This window comes from Herpailurus yagouaroundi, unplaced genomic scaffold (genome assembly GCF_014898765.1).
Source record: "Herpailurus yagouaroundi ecotype Mexico unplaced genomic scaffold, PumYag 193, whole genome shotgun sequence".
NCBI classification, from domain to species: Eukaryota; Metazoa; Chordata; class Mammalia; order Carnivora; family Felidae; genus Herpailurus; species Herpailurus yagouaroundi.
Genome location: NW_024412424.1, coordinates 7,498,252 through 7,516,637, shown reverse-complemented (window position 1 = coordinate 7,516,637; position 18,386 = coordinate 7,498,252). Strand labels below are relative to the sequence as shown.

Sequence of the window (18,386 nt, the reverse complement as noted above, 5' to 3'; positions counted from 1 at the left end):
CCAGCCCTCTCTGTCAATCCCAGGGCCCTGAGGAAGGGGTCCTCCACCTCCCAGGGGAGGGCCCACCACCTTCCATTTCTCTGGCCTTAAAAACCCCAAGCAGCCCTAGATTCTCAAAGAGAAGCTTTATTAGATCTAATGGTAGCAAAATCCACCCAAGCATTCAACCAAGTGCCAGACATAGGACCAGCCTATAACTCATAGGCTCCAGGCCCACTAGGGTCTCATCCAGGCATCCCTTACCACCTCTGTGGCCCCAAGGGACCTGCTCCAGGAACCAAGCCCTTCTCTAGACCATCCCACCTGAGAGCTAAGGTCCCTGGGAAGTGAATGGGACTGACCTCTGCCTCCCCACCCTTGGGGGCTTCTGGAACAGCCTTGACGACAGGCGTGGCAGGTTCAGTCCTCCGGGTCCCCATCTTTGCTTTAGGAGTCCCAGGGGGCAGGGTAGTCTCCGGAGGTGGTTTCGGCCCAGGCTCGGTTTTAGCTGGGATTCCTGTCTTCTTTTCCTGGGCACTACTCAGGGTCCTGCTAGGTTCAGAAGCCTTGAGGGGCTTGGCCTGGGGGCTGGCCTTGGTGGGCAGGGGACTGGCCTTGGCAGGCAGGGAGCCCGATGGCTGGCCCAGCCCCTGTGGCCCTTTCTGCTTCAGAGGGGCTGCTCCAGCTGCACGGAGAGGGGCCCCCGAGGGGGGCTGCTGTGAGGTGGGCAGCGGCAGGGGGGTCGGCTCTCCCAGGCTGCCCTCTAGTAGCCGCTTGGTTTGGCAGTTGAGACAGAGCCACTCGGTTTTCTGTAAGGAAATGGGAGGGGAGGGGGTTGATGAAAATCACAAAGACACTGAAGTACTCAAAGAGTATTTCTATGACTATTTCTGTAAGTGTAAGCAGGAGAAAGTTTTCTAAAGCATGACCCCAAAGGCACAAGGAGAAAATGACTAATAGATTTGTTGCCCCCAAATGACAGACTTCCCCATCCTTCAGAGTTCAAATAATAAACCAAAAAGAAGGATCTCTTCGTTACCCTGTAGAGAGCTTTTTCACCTGGCAAGAAAAGGAGGAGACCTGCAGGGGAGGGGAGGCTACAGGTAGCACATGAGTCTGGAGAAGAGGGGGAGTTGGTGTGGAGTCCATCAGTCCAGAGCCCATTCAAACCAGGAGTAGCCTCAGACAGGGAGCGCCTCCTAGGTGCCCAGCTCCTCCCTGGCCTCCTAGCCCTCAGGCCTCAGACACCATCCTCCCCGCACTCTTCCCAAGTAAGGGCTGTGCTGGGAGCCCACAGGCTCCTGGGGCCAGGGGAGGCATCTGAAAGAAGCCCTGCTGGGAGGATGGGGCCAAGCAGTCCCCTCTGCTTATACCCCCCAGCCCAAGTCACCTTGTCCAAGGCCAGCAAAGACCCTCAGGTGGAAGCCTCCTCCTGCCCCCAGGGCTCTGCACTGTTCCGATGGGGACTGTGTATGCCGGCACTTAGACCAAGGGCCCTGCTTCCTCCAGATCTGGGTAGGGAACAAACACTCAACTGTCAGTCCACTACTCTCAGGGTAATCCCCTCTGTCAGGTTCAGTGCTGGGGACTGGAGACACAGCCATGATTAAGACAGACACAGGGGCTGGCATGTAGCCTTCCTGGAGACCACAGCCCCAAACTGGTCATCCAAGTATGACGTGGATATCAGTGGCAAAGTTCCTAGAACACCAGAAACCAAGTCTACTTCCCCAGCTCCAGCTGTCTGCACAGGAGTGAGGTCTGAACATCCCAGGCCCTGCATGGGTGATTCCTGCAGCAGGTCAGAGGCTGACAGGGGCATGTCTCCCAGGAACTTCCTCCAGAGTCAGGGCTCTTCCTTGGCAAGACTGGAAGCCCCACCCTGGCCCACAGAGTGAGGCGGAAAAGAGGATAACCACACACTTATGTCTGCTCTCACCCTGGAGGAGGGGGAAGAGCCTTGGTACTCTGACCCTCCTGCTGCTGGTCCTCTCAGGTGCCCAGACACTCAGACTCCCACTAGCAGCTTGGCCACTAGGATGGGCCATTAGGAGAACCACAAGACCCAGAACCACAGGATCACAGAGCCAGAAGACAGGGCAAGGAGGTAGCCTGTGGCCCTCGCCAGCCTAAAGTGGGCTGGCAGCCTCAGCACCCTTACTTCACACACTGCCCTGTGCCCAGGTCAGACCCTAGCACATGTGGCAGATCCTTGGATCTGTACTCCCACAGTACCCCCAGAGGGCCTGCCCTCAGCCTGGTATCCTCAGGCCACCATGGCAGATGCCATATCAATGATTCTGCCCTGGTTTCCTGCCTGCAGGGCTACATACCACATCTCTGCCCTGGGCGCCAGCAGAGGCCAGACCAGGCAGGTGGCAGGCCCTTGGTGTGTGTTAAGGATAGGCCCGATCCACAGGCTTGTTACTCAGAGCCTTGAGATTGCTGAGACTGGAGCTCTGACTCTGCCCTGAGGCCCAATCCTACACACAGCCCCTAAGCAGAGGGGCCCAGCTATGGAGGGTGACCCTTCAGAGGTCCTACATCTACTCACCCTATTCCCTGGCCCTAGCACCACGACTAACTCCCTTTGACCTTATCTGGTCCTCTATGCATTCCTGACACAAACCCCTATGAAGCAATGGGTGCTGGCTACTTGTTGGGTCTTGGGCTCACTTGGCTTAGTCACCCCTAGAGGTGCCTGGGGAGAATGCTAGGCAGGCTGAGCTCAAGCCCTGAGATGGGGCACGGAAGAGCACAGATGCTCAGCCTGAGCCGAGCCCCCAATGCCTCTAACATCACCTAGGGACACAGTGGAAATCCCCCCACCTCAAAGAGGATTATGACATGACAAAAAGACCCTGGAGACATAAGAGGGGTGTAGGCAGAGGCCAAGAGAGTTTTGGAAATGAGAAAAGCCCCCCAGGATCAGCATGATGGGGTTAGGATCTGGGCCCAGACCGGGGGCTGGCCTATGGTAACACTGTTCTGGCTCCACTTTGGGACCCTGCACACAGCCATTCCAGCTTAGGCCTCTCGAGGTCAGATCACCTGCCCTGGCTCACCTTAGGGGCTTGGCAAACCTCTGACCCATGCCTCTGGCCTGCAGATCCCACCCCAGAAGCAACAGTCCCAGTGAAGCAGTGCCAGTGAAGGGCACCTTGGAAAGATGCTCTGGATGGAGGAGGCAGACCTAATGCCAAGTGTTCAAAGCCAGCCTGTGTGGCAGCCTGCTTACCTGAGCCCAGAGGCCCAGCCCTCAGCAGAGCATGTCACCTGTGGTCACATGCTCCACAGGGTTTTGTTCCTTCCCACGCTTATTCACAGAGACAGCCAGGCTGCAGAATGGGCTGCCCAGTTGGGCCTCTTGCTCCTGGCTCTGCTATAACAGGCGGCCAGGGAGGGAGGGAAGGCAGGCAGGGGGAGGCATGTGAGGTAAGGGCTAAAAATAAACACTGGACCTGGCTGCTGGAGGCCCTTTGCCAGCTCTCTGGGAGCGGGGAGAAGGGTGCAGGGCACTGGGGCCTGTTCGGGTGGAGTCTGAGGAGACTTGGCACAGACCTAAGTTTCTGGAGAATGGGGATGGGGTAGGAGGCTGGCCATGAGGAGGTTCTATGCCTGAGGGCTGGAGCACAGGTCCTGATTTCTTTATTCACTCAGTTCTTTTTTTTTTTTTTTTTAATTTTTAAAAAAATTTCTTCTTAAGAGAGGGAGACAGAGCATGAGCAGGAGAGGGGCAGAGAAAGAGAGGGAGTCACAGAATCTGAAGCAATCTCCAGGCTCTGAGCTGTCAGCACAGAGTCTGATGCAGGGTTCAAACCCACCAACCATAAGATCATGATCTAAGCTGGCTTAACTGACTGAGCCACCCAGGCGCCCTTTTATTCACTCAGTTCTCATCTCTGCCCCCTGACAGCATGCCCTCCCTCACCCCGCCCCCTGCTCATTCATTCCATTTTTCCCCTTGTTCGTTCATTCACTCATCCATGTTTATTCCCTCATTCATTCATTTACCTGTACACCCTTTCTTGTACTCTCCCAACCCCACCCCCAGCCAGCCCCAGGGAGCTGCTACTTTCTCTTTCCCTTTGCCTGACCCCTTGGCAAGTGGGCAGGGGATGGTCTGGGACTTAGGAATGGACAGTGGGACACTTGATGACCACTTCTGCCTTGCCTCCCTCTGTCCAGTTCCTTTCTGGGGGCAGCTAGGAATGCCCCAGGGTAAGCACCACCTAATGGTGGGAGATGGGGTCAAGGTGAAGAAGGGGAAGTGAGTTGGTGGAGTACTCCACGGGTGGATGAGCCCTGCTGCCTTCCAGGATCACTGGCTACTGTGCCTCAAGGGCCAAGGTTGCCCAGCGAGGCTGCAATGCATGTTGGGCATCCTTCTTGCACTGCCTGCCATTGTCTGAATGACCCTGCAGAACACAATCTCTGTGTATGTGGAGCTGGCCTGTGTCAGTCTGATCACGTGACACCAGCCTGACCAACAGCCCATGGCCAGCTGCTGGGCCCAACATACCCCCAGCCTCACTGCAAGACCAGGGGCAGTAGATGAGAAATTCAGAGAAAGGATGCCTGGACATAAAGGGCCCAATAGGCATGGCCAGACCCTGGACTATAGGCATGGCTGTCACTGGTGCTGCCGTTCTCCTGATGCTATGACCCTGCCCCATCCTGTCTCTGGACATCCTTAAGCTTCTCCTTTTTGGGCCTCTGCCTCCAATAAGAGGAATCCTCTCTGATATCCCCAACATATTTCTTTCTGGCTGGGTTGTGCTCTCCTCACGCTCCAGTACCAAATGTGTCCATTCCCCATGGGGCATCCTTCATGAGACCAGGGTCTTACACTGGCCACAGGATTGACTCACACTCAGATAGTTGGGGGCCAGAGGAGACTCTTTCTTCCCTGCATAGAGACTCCCTGTTAGGACATGCTGGTTCCAATCTGGCTGTGTGTTGGACCTTGCATAAGTATCTGAAGTATGGCATCTCAACTAGTTCTCCCAGAAACCTAAGAGGGAGTGCTATCACCCCCATTCCACATGGAGGAGACAGGGCTTCCTGAGACCACTATTGCCAGAGGCAGCTGCTGGCCTCTCACTTGTTGCCCCCGATGCAACCCCTTCCCCAAATAAGCCCTGCCCAGCCCCGCATATCACAGGTGCCGGGCCCTTTCCCCAGGGAGGCCCAACTTCTCAAGGGTATGGCTGGTATTTTGGCAATTCTAATAAGATCAGAAACTGGTGGTGTTACTGTAACATTTCCAATTCCACTAATTTCTTCACAAACTCTATTTTGAACTGAAAGCCAATTAAAAATTAAGCCAGAGGGTACTATTATCCTTCAAAAGATAAATAGGTAAAAAAATTTGGAATCAACAACTCTTAATTATGAAATGACTCACTAAATAGCACTATGGTTATTTTTTCAGAGGGAATTTCAGAGCAAAAAGGGATCTAGTTTTACGGCTTCCTTCATTGTCTGCTCTGGACTCCCTGTCTAGGAAGAAGGTAAAAGGTTTATAGCTCCAAGATGTTGAGGAAAATCCCCAACCTAGCAGCCCAGACCGTTGACTCTCATCTTAGGTGGAGTCACAGCAGGTCTAACAGGCCTGTGGGGAAGTGGCAGTGGGACTGCCCTGGTCCATCCCTCCCTCAAGCCCCCAGCCTACATGCAGACAGGGTCTCTCTGGCTCACACTGTACACAGAGACACACAGTCATCCTGAGCCTGGCGGGCTGGCCTCAGTTAGCAAGATGTGGGAGAGACAGTAGGTCTCTCACACAAAGTAGGTCATAGGGAAGCACACAATTGCGCCGAATGTCAAGTAGCCATTTGCTGAGGTGAGATCAAAGACGGTCCATGGCCTGGTTACAGTGAAGAAAAGCAACGGTGGTACCAGGAACCACAGGAGGGGGGCATCATGGCTGTCTACTCACACATTCCCCAGGACCCCTCTGGGGACAGCTGCATTAATAAGTAGAGCCATAAGGAGAAAGGAGTTGGAGAAGCTGGGCTACCCTCTGACTGCTATTAGGAGCAAGAGGCCCCGGGGTGGGGAGGCGCTAAACACCCAGAAGTTTGCTGTCAGGTCCATGGAACCCATCAGATCCTGTGGTGACAAGGGTGGTTCTGGCCAAGGAAGTGGCAGTGGGGCAGGACATGGAGATAGCAGGACATGGAGGAGGTAGGGCATGGGGGCAATGTTGGCTATCAAGAAGTTGGCCAAGGAAGTGGCAGTGGGGCAGGACATGGAGACAGCAGGACATGGAGGGGGTAGGGCAGGGGGCAATGTTGGCTATCAAGAAGCAGAAGCTCTGGAACCCAGGAAGGTGACAACCAAATGGCTAAGGAGAGGCTTGGATCAGAATCCAGATGCTCATCCAAGAGTCAGCATGTGACTGAGACATGTTTGGGCAGAATCAGCACTTCCTCTGGCCTGGCCCAGGGGCTGCTGGAAGGAGTTGTCAGGAACATTTACACTCTTGAACTGAGACAGTTTTCCCCTTCTCTCTGTGCATGTCTTGCTGAGTGAGGAAATGTGGGTCAGGAGGTCTCTCAGGGACAAGGGTCCCCCAGGCTGCACCAGCTCAGTAGTCCAACAGGGCTCACAGTCCCTCAGGATCAGGGTGCCCCACTCAACTGACAGCCAGTGTGTGCCTGGTAGTCTCTGGACTGGAGCTCCTCTGGCTCTCTGGTGGCCCCTTGGTGTCCCCTCCCCACCCTAGTCAGCCAGGCCAACTGTCCTCCAGTGAGCCCTTGGATCTAAGGAGATAGGTGGCAGTATGGGGCCTCGAGGGCCACATGGGCATCATGTGAGGAGGTCACTTTTCTTGCTTAGAGCTGCCTCTTTCTGCATGTTGGAAAATATGGCCTGTGACAGCCAAAGCAGTCTTCTTTACCACAGTGGGCTGCTCCAGTGGAGGCCTGACTCAAAGCAAATCAGAACAAGGTGCCAGAGACTCCCTTCCCCACCACTGACCGTGCATGGCTCTGCCTAGAATCCCCAAGGACTCAGGTGGCTGCCTGTGTCCAGGAGGAAGGGCTTTGGCTTGATCATCTCCTGATGTGACATAGCTGGGGGTGTATCTGTCTGTTAAGATGAGCCAATCATTCATCTTGACCCTAAGGGCATTTAAGGGAATGGGACACACCAGCTATGCCCAAGGCAGCCAAGGTAGGGTTCACCTGGATGGCCCTGTGGGCAGGGCAGAGTGAGTAAGGGGAGGAGCAGAAGCAGCCTCCAGGCCCAGGCTCATCCAACTCTGCCCAGGTACCTCTGTATCTTCTGAGCCTGCCAGGTGGGCTCCAAGCTTTGAGAGAACACTGGGCCTCCTATTCTTTTCTATCCAGCTCTGCACAGCGCCCAGAACCCTTCCCTGGAGCAAGGATGCAGAGAGATAGGCCCTAACCCCAGAACTCTCAAACTTCCCTAGGGGTAAAAAGAACATCCCTGAGCATCCCCACATGAAGCCCCAGGAAGAACTAGGCCCAGCCAAAGGAAAATATGTGGCCCAAAGACTAGCTCTGACAAGTAGATGTCAATACCCATGACCTCAGAAGAGGGGATGGAGGGAGGATACCAACTGGCTGGAGCCTGGGGCAATGGGGCATAGCCCTGTGCCTAACAGCCCTTCAACCCCCTGTGTGGGTCATAGACGGAGGGCAGGGTGGGACCTCAGGTTCTTCCCACCTGAGCAGGGGAGGTTGGCATCTTCCATCCAGGCCATGCCCAGGATAGCTGGGAATGAGGAGGCCAGTTCAGGGTGCTCTGAGCCTAGCTACCTCTAGGACTGGCCTCAGGGCACCGGTTAGCCAGTCAGAGGCAGCAGGCACCATTACCCCATCCGCTGTGCCAGTTAGTTTTCTGAGAAGAACAACAAGCCTGGGGCAGGGATAGAAAAGGGAGTACAGCCCCTCTGTACCTGTGTAGGGGCCCCACAAGTGCTGAAGACCTGACTCTCTGTAGCCCTTTCTGGCTCCCATGCCTCCCAGGCCCCCCATTACTCCAGGTCTTGGTCCAGCTTTCTTACCTCTACCAGGTGGGGCGTTGGGTTGAAGCCACACAGGTTGCACACCTGGAGCTTGCAGGTGGTGCAGGTGTTATAGTTGGCTGGGCCCTTGCTGCCCACGTTGAGCTCAGCTTGGCACAGTGGGCAAGTGGCCCTTTCCTTCGGCGTGGTCTTTGGCTTGGCAGTAGCCTTGGTCGCTGCCTGGTGTTCCACTCTGCCATGTTTTGGACTGGTTGTTCCCCCAGTTCTTGCCAGGGCTCCAGGCCCCGATCCAGGACCTGGTCTGGCTCCAGGCTCAGTTTTGGCTCCAGGTGCTGGCCCAGGCCCAGGTCCTGAGCCTGGGGGTCTTGGGCCAGCCTCCTTGCTGGCATCACTGAAGACAATCTTAGGTGGCCCTTTGCTGGCAGCCACTTGGCCCTGGGGCTCAGCCTCGGGCTGCACAGACATGAGGGTACTTGCCTGGGTCAGCAGTGATGCTCCAAGGCCAAAGAGCTTCCCAGTGAGGCCCTCCTGGGTCTGCTCAGCAGCACCAGGCCCAGAGGGCACTGTGGTGGCACTTTTGGCCAGGGCCTCTCCTGCAGGTGGCCTGGGATCCGCTGTGGAAGGCTTGATGGGGAGAGGAGGCTGAGGAGACGCCCTCCCCACCTCTGGAGGGGCAGCTGCTTGGGCAGACCCCGGCACTGAGGTGGCCCTGGCTGTCTCAGCCTGGCGGAGGCCTGGCTGTGGTGCCCCTGGGCCCTGCGATCTCTCTTGCTCCGGCTTCCCCAGGGGCTGTTTGGCTGGGGACTGGGCAGGAGACAGGGCCGGGGAGTGCAGTTGCTGCTGGCTCTTGGAGCGAGGCGCAGTGGTCATGTCCATCCCCAGAGCCCTCTGCATCTGGCAGTTCAGACAGAGCCACTCCTTCACCTGAGGAGGAAGTATCATGGTCATCGGGGTGGTCGGGACTGACAGTGACCATAGCTCAGGTCGCTGCAGGCCCCCCAGCAGCCAGGGCCAGCTCCAAGCATAGGCAGGAGCAGCAAGCACCACTCAGGTGTTTCTGGGCTGCCAGGAGGCAAAGCTGAAGGGGCTGATGGCACCTGCCCTGACCTCTGGGAGCTGCCAGCTGCCTGGAGCAGAACAGGGGCAGTCACACACACTCCCCACCCCCCCAACCACCAATCTGCTGCCTGCCAGACCCTCCTGCTCAAGAGTCTTCCCCACCACCCACTGGCTGTACCTCTGATCTGTGTACATTATTCCATCTCCATGCCCTGCCTCACCAATGACCCCAAAAGCCTCCAATTGGTCACTCTCTTTCCCCTGCTGCCTGTTTTGGGCCATTTCCAGACAGCAGCCAGAGTGATCTTTTAAACCAGGAAGAAAAGGATGGCCTTAGTACAGTGCCTGGTATGCAATAGACATTCAATTAAAAACTTGCAGAATGAATAAATAAGTGAAAAGTAAAAGGAGGGAGAGGGAGGCATAGAAAAGAAAAGAAACCGGGGCACCTGGGTGGCCCAGTCAGTTAAATGTCCAACTTCAGCTCAGGCCATGATCTCATAGCTCATGAATTTGAGCCCCACGTCAGGCTCTGCACTGACAGCTCAGAGCCTGGAACCTACTTCGGATTCTGTGTCTCCCTCTCTCTCTGCCCCTCCCCGGCTCATGCTTGGTCTCTCTCTCTCTCTCTCTCTCTCTCTCTCTCTCTCTCTCTCTCTTTCAGAAATAAACGTGTTTGTTTTTTTTTTAATTTCCTCCCTGTCCTGTAGGAGCTTAGAGTCTAGCTAAGGACACAAGATATACATGAACAATCTTGAGAGCAAAATAATGCAATGTAAGTGATGATGTAAGTAGAATGAAAAAGTTTCCTTAAGCAAAACACATTTTTTAAGAAAATGGGATAATCTGTGCCTCCAAAACAAAAAATCGTGTGCTGCTATTTATGTGATGGACATGTAGTTTCTCTCTGCATCAACCCCTTCCCTGAATAAAGTGAGCGCATGACTCAGGTTGGGCCAATCACTGGTTTCAGCAAGGGGCGCAGGGACAGGTATGTGACCTTGCAAACAGGGCTGATCAGAGCCCTTGGTAAATGAACAATAGAAGAAAGAGGGGCTTTTTTCCTTTGGAATTACTCATAGAGAAAAGTAGCCTTAGAGTGGCCAGCAGCCCTCTTTCCCCACATGCAGCGAGATGCTAAGGATAACATCAATAGACAGTCAGAAGCGGACCAAGGTAAGGAGAGAGGAGCAGATCTGATGAGTTCATTTAATTCCCTGGCTTCAGCTATACCTTAAGTCTGCCCTTGGACTTCCAGGTGCATGAGCCAATAATATTTTTCTCTCAAAAAATCTACATACAAACCAGAGCCTATCAATTACAGGCTCAAATCCCTTAGTGGATTCCCATCATGTGTGCCATGGGAACTCACCAGGGCCCATAAGATCCCACAATCTACTCCAGCGCATTCCTCTCTCTGGCCTCCTTCCTTGCCATCCCCCCTTAGTGGTCTTACCCCAGAGATTCTGGGCCTCCTGTTCTGCCAAGTAGTCCCCTAAGCTCACTTCTGTAACCAGGGCCTCAGCCCTCACAATTTTCTCTGCCCCCAGACCAGCTAGCTATATAGGCCTCAGATCTCCCCATCAGGGCCCTCTCTGGCCACACAATCTAACATACGCCTCCCCCACTAGGCACTCTGTATCGAATCACCCACTTCATCTTCTTCACAGTGCTTACTCTTTCCCGAAGTATCTACAAATTTGTTTCCTTGGGTGTCTCCTTTCTCCCCACCTAGCTTGTGAGTTCTGGTTGAGGTGTTCTCAGGACTGTGCACAGTGTGTAGTACAGAACAGGGCTCATTCCAGAGAGACTTCTTGTGGGATTAATCCCAACAACCTATTAACAGGGGGCGGGGGGCACAGTTCCCACAAAGCCAAAGCCATGAGACTGGAGATTTGGTGCCCGGTGAAGAGGCTCCTCCTCTCCAACCAGAGCTGAGGCTGCAGGCCAAGGCTGCTCCATCTGTGCTTGTAGCCAGAGCCTTTGAAAGCACCATGGTGGCCCAGTCACCAGGGAAAGGTCCAATCCAGTTCCTGAGGCAAAAAGCCCTTTCTGTCCACCCTTAGGAGTACCTCCAGTCCTGCTCTCTTCCTTGAGGCCACAGGGCTATGCAGCTGCTGCTTTAGCTGACTTGCCAGCTGGAGAGCTTGGGTTTGGCTGTCTTGCCTAGCAGGCCAAAAGCAGCATCCAAGGAGTGGGGAACACTGCACTTTGGTGAGCACCCCCTTGTGCCCAGGACCACACAGGGCATGTTCACAGTTCACATTGTCATTTAGTTTTCACAGTAGAGAAAATCAAGGTCTGATCTAATTTAACCACATACTCTTGTGGTTACCCAGCCAGGAAGTGGTGTTGTGGGTGAGACCAGCCCGGCCAGCCCAGCCCAGCTCCTGAGCTATGGCCTGGAGTCTGGTGCCTTCTGCATTCCTGCCTCTTCCAAAGGCCACTCAACCTCATGCAGGTCAAGTCATGGGTTTAGAAGTCCCCTCTGCAAAACACTGGCAGAGCCCTCAAAGGCCAAGCCCAGTTCCAGAAACCCTAAGAACAGTGATGCCACAGCACTGGGGTGTGAAGCCATCCCCCCCAGATGGGAACTGTCAACTCACCCTACGTATTTTTAAAGACCCAAGGGAGCTTTGTCTACTTTTGGACAGAGAGAGCCTCAGAGGAAACAATTTGGGTCTCTGGGACTCAGTCCAAAGACACTTTAGAAAGTTACTCTTGGGTGGGGAGGGCTCACTTCCCATCAAAATGGGAGCTCCCAGGGGCAGGCTATTTCTGCTCACCCTCAGATGGTCCCCCGGAGGGGATTAGCCTTCTGAGGGGAGCCCCAGGCCCTGGCCCAGGGCAGCTGTCACAGACCCACTTCCTGGGGTGGGTGCCCAGTGCACACCCCAGGCTCCATTTCCACTGTGCGCTTGCACAGGTATAGCATGCCCTGAGGTGGGACTTGTGACAAGAGGAGTCTGGAATGTAAAACTCCTTATCCTGGGACTTCAGAGTGACCCTCCTTCAGGTTCTGGACAGGGTTGAATAAGGGCATGTGCTAAAACTCCTTCACTCACCACCAGAACCTTCCCTTACCCAGCCTCCGTCACCCAGGCTGTCACAGGCATTCACCTAAAATAGAACCTCTCCAAGAAACAGCTAAAACGCCCCTCAGTGACTCATCGCCCAGATGGGCACAGCTATTTCTATCCAGCCTCTTCTAGATGGCAAGGAGCCTTGACCACGCCCTCTCCCAGCCCCACCCAGACTCAGGCCCAGGCAGAAAGGCCTCCCAGGGAGGACACTGGGAGGGGAGGACTCTGAGCCCAGCAAGACTTCCCTCTGCTTCCCCCACTGATCATCAGGAGCTTGATTGGAGGGGTTCAGCCTTAGCCTCTTCCTCCCTCCTCCAAGGTCCTCATCCCTGTGTTAGGGGGATGGATGCTGTCTACTGGACAGGGAGATAGATGGCCATGCACCCCAGCTCACTTGCCCACCTAGGCTGGGCATACATGGCCAGGCCTGTGGCAGACTCGTCAGCCCTGGGACCAGAGCAGTGAGAGCCTTCCTCATCTAACTGTATTCGGTGTCTGTGGCTTCTTGGCAGCCTCCAATCCAGCTGCCCACCAGAATCACAATGAATGAATGGCCTTCTACTAGTGTGACGGGAAACCTGTCCTAGAGTCATGCTGTCCAGTACCTCCATGAGCCTGACCTGGCACCTGGCCAGGAGATGAGCAGGCTATCCGCCACAGAACTCACGTCCCAAGAACCAGAGGTGAGCTAAGGGGACTGCCCAGGGCTGCACTGATGTGGATGGCTCTGTCAGACACTAGCTTTTGTCAGGCTGACCCTTCTTGCCAGCAAGGAAACCCATCTTGTCATCTCAGAGGCGGGACACCTGTGCATCCCAGCCCAGTGGGGCCCGAGCAGCAGTAGGAATGGGGAGGCTCAGTGTGGTGTGCAGGCCAAGAGCTGCTTTGGAAGTGGGGGAAGCAGAAGCTACAGGAAAGTGGCTTCCCTCAGGGAGTCGCTTCCTGCCCTGCCAGGAGCCTGCTGGGAATTCAGAAAAGCAGGGCCTTATGTGTTCTGGCTCCGAAGGGACTTTCATCCCAAGAAGAGCCTTTCTCAGCTGCTCCCTTACTTGAACTTCCTTGCCCCGAGCTTCTGCTTTCTGTTCTTCCACAGGCCCTCTGCCTTCACGTGTCTTCCTGACCAGCTGAATCTATGGTCTGTCATGCAGTCACTCTGCTAAATGTCTGTGCTCTCTTGATCTATGTCTGCTTCAGAACTGGATCCAGCCAGATACCTTTTTTCCCCGGGCCTACACCCAAACAGATAAATGGGCACCAGGCAGACGGGCTCCGCTGTAAATTAACTTGTGTCTAACTTCTCCTGGACCCCCATATCTGCCCGGTTAACTAATTCACTCCATCTCCCCAGGAGGCTTTTGTCCACAATGGCTTGTTCAATTTCTCGTGTCCCTCTCCCTGCCTGTCCCCCTCCCTTGCTTTCTGGCTCAAACCGCTGCCCTGCTTCCAATGTCGTCAAGAGGAGCCACACAATAGGCTTCTTCCTCCACACCGAGGATCTAGACCTGCCTCTTTGGGGGCTCCGCTCTTTCAACCACACTCCACCCCCCACATTCCTGTGCAGCCCTTGCCTCTCAGAACTCCAGTGCCATTGTCTCTTGCTTTTTGGAGCCCTCCTCTGTCTGCGCACCTTTCCTGTGCACACCACTGTCTTGTGTTCTCTCCTTTCCTGCTTGGTCAGGCCTCTCAAGACTTGGCCACATAGACGGCCCTCAAAAAACGCTGTGCTGAGTAAAAGAGCGAAAAAGAGCACATTCTGTGCAATTCCATTTATACGGGGCTCTAGAATAGGCAAAACTTGTTTATGGTGGATAAAAATCAGAACAACTGTTGTGTCTGGAGGAAGGGTGGGGATGGACAGGAATGGGGCCTGAAGGGACTTTCTAGGGTGATGAGGACGTCTACCTTGATAGAGGGGTTTGGCTGACACAGCTCCATGCTTTTGTCAAAGCTCACTGAATGGTACACTTGGGCTCTAAACATTACAATACATGTACATTTTACCTAACCCCACCCCCCCATACTAAACTCAAGTTAATGATATGCTTACTGAAATGTTTAGTGGGAAGTATGCTGATGTCAATATGCCTGTGAATTTCAAAGTTCTCTGGCCCTGACTTGTCTGCTGCATGCCAGGGTCTTAGATTTGTCAGCCTACTGAACCCCACTTAGATGCTCACAGGCACCTCCAACCTGACGTGGCCCAAATGGAAAAATTCTCCATCTCTATCCCCTAACCCCCATGTGCAACACATTTCCAAAATCTGTCTATCTAGCTTCTGAAATCCACCAGGAGTCTTTCAAGGTTCTTCACTCCCACCACCCCAGCCGCAGCCTGCTCTGGGGATCCAGCCCCACCGCATGGGCTCTTCTCCACCCAGCAGTCAGAGGAGTGGGGTGTTGTTGTTGAGAGTTTTGTGATAAAATAAATATAACATAAAATTGGCCATTTAACCATTTTAAGTGTACAGTTCAATGGCATTAATTACATTTATAATGTACAACCATCACCGTTATCTATTTCTTTTTTTTTTTTTTTAATTTTTTTTTTCAACGTTTATTTATTTTTGGGACAGAGAGAGACAGAGCATGACGGGGGAGGGGCAGAGAGAGAGGGAGACACAGAATCGGAAACAGGCTCCAGGCTCCGAGCCATCAGCCCAGAGCCCGACGTGGGGCTCGAACTCACGGACCGTGAGATCATGACCTGGCTGAAGTCGGACGCTTAACCGACTGCGCCACCCAGGCGCCCCCACCGTTATCTATTTCTAAAGAGGTGTTTTTAAATGCACATCTGACCTTCCCACTGCCACTTTTCAAAATCTTTGGAAGCCCATCTAGAGACCCCAGCAGGATCTGCCTGCCCTTTGGGCCTGCTCACGGCACTCCAGCCACCCAGCCCTGGCTTGTTCCCATGCACTTCCCCTCAGGCCTCCCTGGGCCCCACCTGTCCCTAGGCCAACTCCAGTCTAATGTCTCCTCCTTGTAGAAGCCCCCAAGAGTCTTGGTGCAGCAGCATATCAAACACCCCAGCCTCCCTCCTGGTCCTCCGCACACCTGACCCCCAGGTGTGACTGTGTGTTTGCTTGGGCGGTTACTGGCGGAAGGGCCGCCTCTCCCTCTGGCTTGCGGGCTCCACAGGGCTGAGCAACATACTTCAGCTCTGCCTGATTCTCCAGTGTCAAGGACAGTTCCTGGCTTAACATAAGGGCTCAAAAGTATTTGCAGGGGAAGGAAAGGATGGGAAGAAGGGAAAGGGCCACCATCTGACAGTGGGTACAGGCAGACCTGCCCAAGGTGACCAGCCAGCATCTGGTTACTTCACTCAGCTCTCCTGCCTCTTCCTGCCTCTGGCTTTCTCTGTCACCTCCCTTTCCTGTCTCTCCCCCCTGTTCCTTCTCCCTGTTCCCACTTTATTTATTTCTCTTTTTTTTTTTTCTCAATTTTTACTCAATTCTCTTCTCATTCTGTTTCTTTTGCCCACACATATAGGAGCAGGTGTTTTGAGAATAAAATCTCAGGTTTCTGCTCTGAATTAATTTCACATTCATTCTTAGATAACTGTACAGCCCCCTTTGTAGCTAAAAGTTGGAGTGCCATGCTTGACAGCTCCAGCTATGAAACAGCTCCCACTCCCACACAGCTGTCTCTTCTGCATGTACCCAGTGGCTCTGGCCTCTGCCCCGCAGTGGTCCCAGCAAGGAGGCCAAGAGTCCTGCCTCCTGGGAGCACGGACTGGCAGCAGGGCTGGCTGTCCAGGACTGACTGAAGCTTGGCAGGTATTTCCCTATTGACTTGAAGACTGTTTGGCTTCTGGAAGGCAAGCTGCTCAAGGACTGGATGTACTGTGGGAGAAAGGTTTCCCAAAGGGCCTGCCCCCTGGAGACCAACTTCCATTTGGCTTAGCGGTGGAGAAGGGAAGCCTGGGCATGTGTGCAGACACCACCTCCTCCTAGGCCCAGGGAGGAGGGAGACAACTTTGCCTTTCCTCAGCCCACTGCTGATCTATGTCCTCCTAACACCTGCTCCTCATTCCCTACCGGCCCAGGAGGCAGCGTGGCCATGGAGGAGCAGAGGGAAGGGGGCAAGGCTGGTGGCTGCAGCGGAGGGATCCGGTGCGGCACTCACAGCACCTCCCCCGGGCCATCTGGTGCTCCGGCCCTTGCCGGAAAGGAGTGGGATGCAGGCAGTAGAGGAAAGGCTTATGGCCATTGCTTCATCTCCCTCCCTTCTCCACACCGCCCACCATGGGTAAGTGCCTGAGCCCTTACTTAGCCCATGGGTAAGTGCTGATAGAGCAGGTTAGGGGGGAGGCCAGTGCACAGTGGATTAAACATCCTTGGGTTGGTCTCGGCAAAGTCTAGACCTTAGGACAGGCAAAGAAAGACCATGATCATTCTTCTGTAGTTTTTCAGAGGGGCTTCTGAGCAATTCCGACTAAGGCAAGGGAGATGGGAGGCAGATGAGCTCAGATGAGCTGTCTGAACCTGGAAGGCTAGAGATGGGGTAGCAGCTCTATGGCTCCCCACTGGGGCAGACGGTGGGCCTCCCAGGGGCAGCCTGCGCTGCACTGTAGCTGGTGCTCTGGGACGCTTCTGCCAATCAGATCTGGAAGCACAGGCATGCAGCCAGCCCTGCGTCTGCACCAGCACGTGCTCTTGTGACGCTCTTCCCCGGGTGAGGCCAGACGCACATCTGGAGGAAGTCCAGGCCAGGACGTGCTGCTGGGCTGCCCCTGGCCATCACTCGTATTCTCTAGCAGCTCACTCCCACCCCCACTGCCCACCCAAACCTCACCTCCCAGATTCCACCCAGCAGGCTCACAACCATGCCTTGTCTCCCATCCCCCCTATCAGAATAGAGCCTGATTTGTGCAACAAGGGCCTCCCTCCTGCAGGAGAAAGGGGTGGCAGGCCTGAACATTAAGTCATTGAAGAGTAGAGAGGTGGGCTAATAGGCCTGAGCTGGCATGAGGCATCAGCAAAGCCACCGGGGCTGGTCCCTGGCCCTCTGCCTCTCCTTTAGAGAAATCAGACATTTGGGAAGTTAAGGTACTTTTCTCAGGACCCACATCCAGGGAGAGAAGAGAACAATCTTCCTGTCTTTTCCCTATCACTGGTACTGAATGGGCTTACATCCTAATGCCTCTGGCCTCCCGATCAGTGCTCCTCCTCACAGGGACGGTCTCTTGTGGGTGGTGAGAGATGTTCAGACCCCACAAGGAAACCCCCAGTCTTTTGCCACAATTTCAAACAGGGTAAATTATTCACCTGCCCTGAGCTCCAGGACCACAAAACTCCAGAAAGAAATGGCCTAGGGGCGCCTGGGTGGCGCAGTCGGTTGAGCGTCCGACTTCAGCCAGGTCACGATCTCGCGGTCCGTGAGTTCGAGCCCCGCGTCAGGCTCTGGGCTGATGGCTCAGAGCCTGGAGCCTGTTTCCGGTTCTGTGTCTCCCTCTCTCTCTGCCCCTCCCCCGTTCATGCTCTGTCTCTTTCTGTCCCAAAAATAAATAAACGTTAAAAAAAAAAAAAAAAAAAAAAAGAAATGGCCTCACCACAAAGAGTGGCTGAGATGGCCTTGTTTGTTCTGAACTCTCCTCAAGAAGAGGAGGAAGAGTGGACTGTGGACAGGGAAAATGGTGCTGAGAGTCCCTGAGGGAAAACTGGAGACCTAGCCACTGATTCTGGATCCCCAGGTCTATTGCTCCAAAATGACCCTGAATAAGCCAAGACTTCCCAAGACTTCGTCTCCTTGTCTATAAACAGAGAGTGCCCTGAGCTCCTTCCCTGACTTCCATGCAGCCTCAATGTTGACATGCCCTGATGAGCTTCGGTGAGCTTCAAGGCAGAATGTGGGACCCAGGCCTCCTCAGCCCCGCCACCGCAGCATCACTGCACTAAGCAGTTTCAGACACACAGCCCCACCCTGCAGACAAGGTCCCCAGTATGCCCCCCAGTGGCCAGTGTCTGCAGTGCATCTGGTGCCGGAATCAGCACCACCTCTTCTTGCACCGTAGCAGGGCCCCTGCTGAGAAGAGAGTCCTGGACCTGGGTGTCCTGGGAAAGGTCGCTTTGCCTGAACGCCCTGCCACCTAGACACACCCTACTTCAGAACCAGCCCCTGGCCCTGCCCAGCATCTCAGGCCAGGCAGGAGCCCAGCCCACAGACACCAGGGTAATCCCAGAAACGGCCTTCTTGGCTGGCAAAACATCAAGTTAGGAGGTGTGTCAGGACAGGTATGGTGTGACCAGGGCGGATCAGCAGGTGCGTGA

General features: G+C 54.5%; 1 protein-coding gene across 1 annotated transcript in view; it reads right to left on the bottom strand.

Annotated features, from left to right (window-relative positions):
• Window positions 1-18,386, bottom strand: part of BSN (bassoon presynaptic cytomatrix protein) — a 96,322-nt gene that overhangs the window by 19,981 nt on the left and 57,955 nt on the right. The window contains exons 3-4 of the mRNA XM_040445369.1: window positions 8,015-8,899; window positions 342-788 (exon numbers count right to left, since the gene is read on the bottom strand). Coding sequence (XP_040301303.1) covers window positions 342-788; window positions 8,015-8,899 — 1,332 coding nt within the window. The remainder of the gene's footprint in view (window positions 1-341; window positions 789-8,014; window positions 8,900-18,386) is intronic.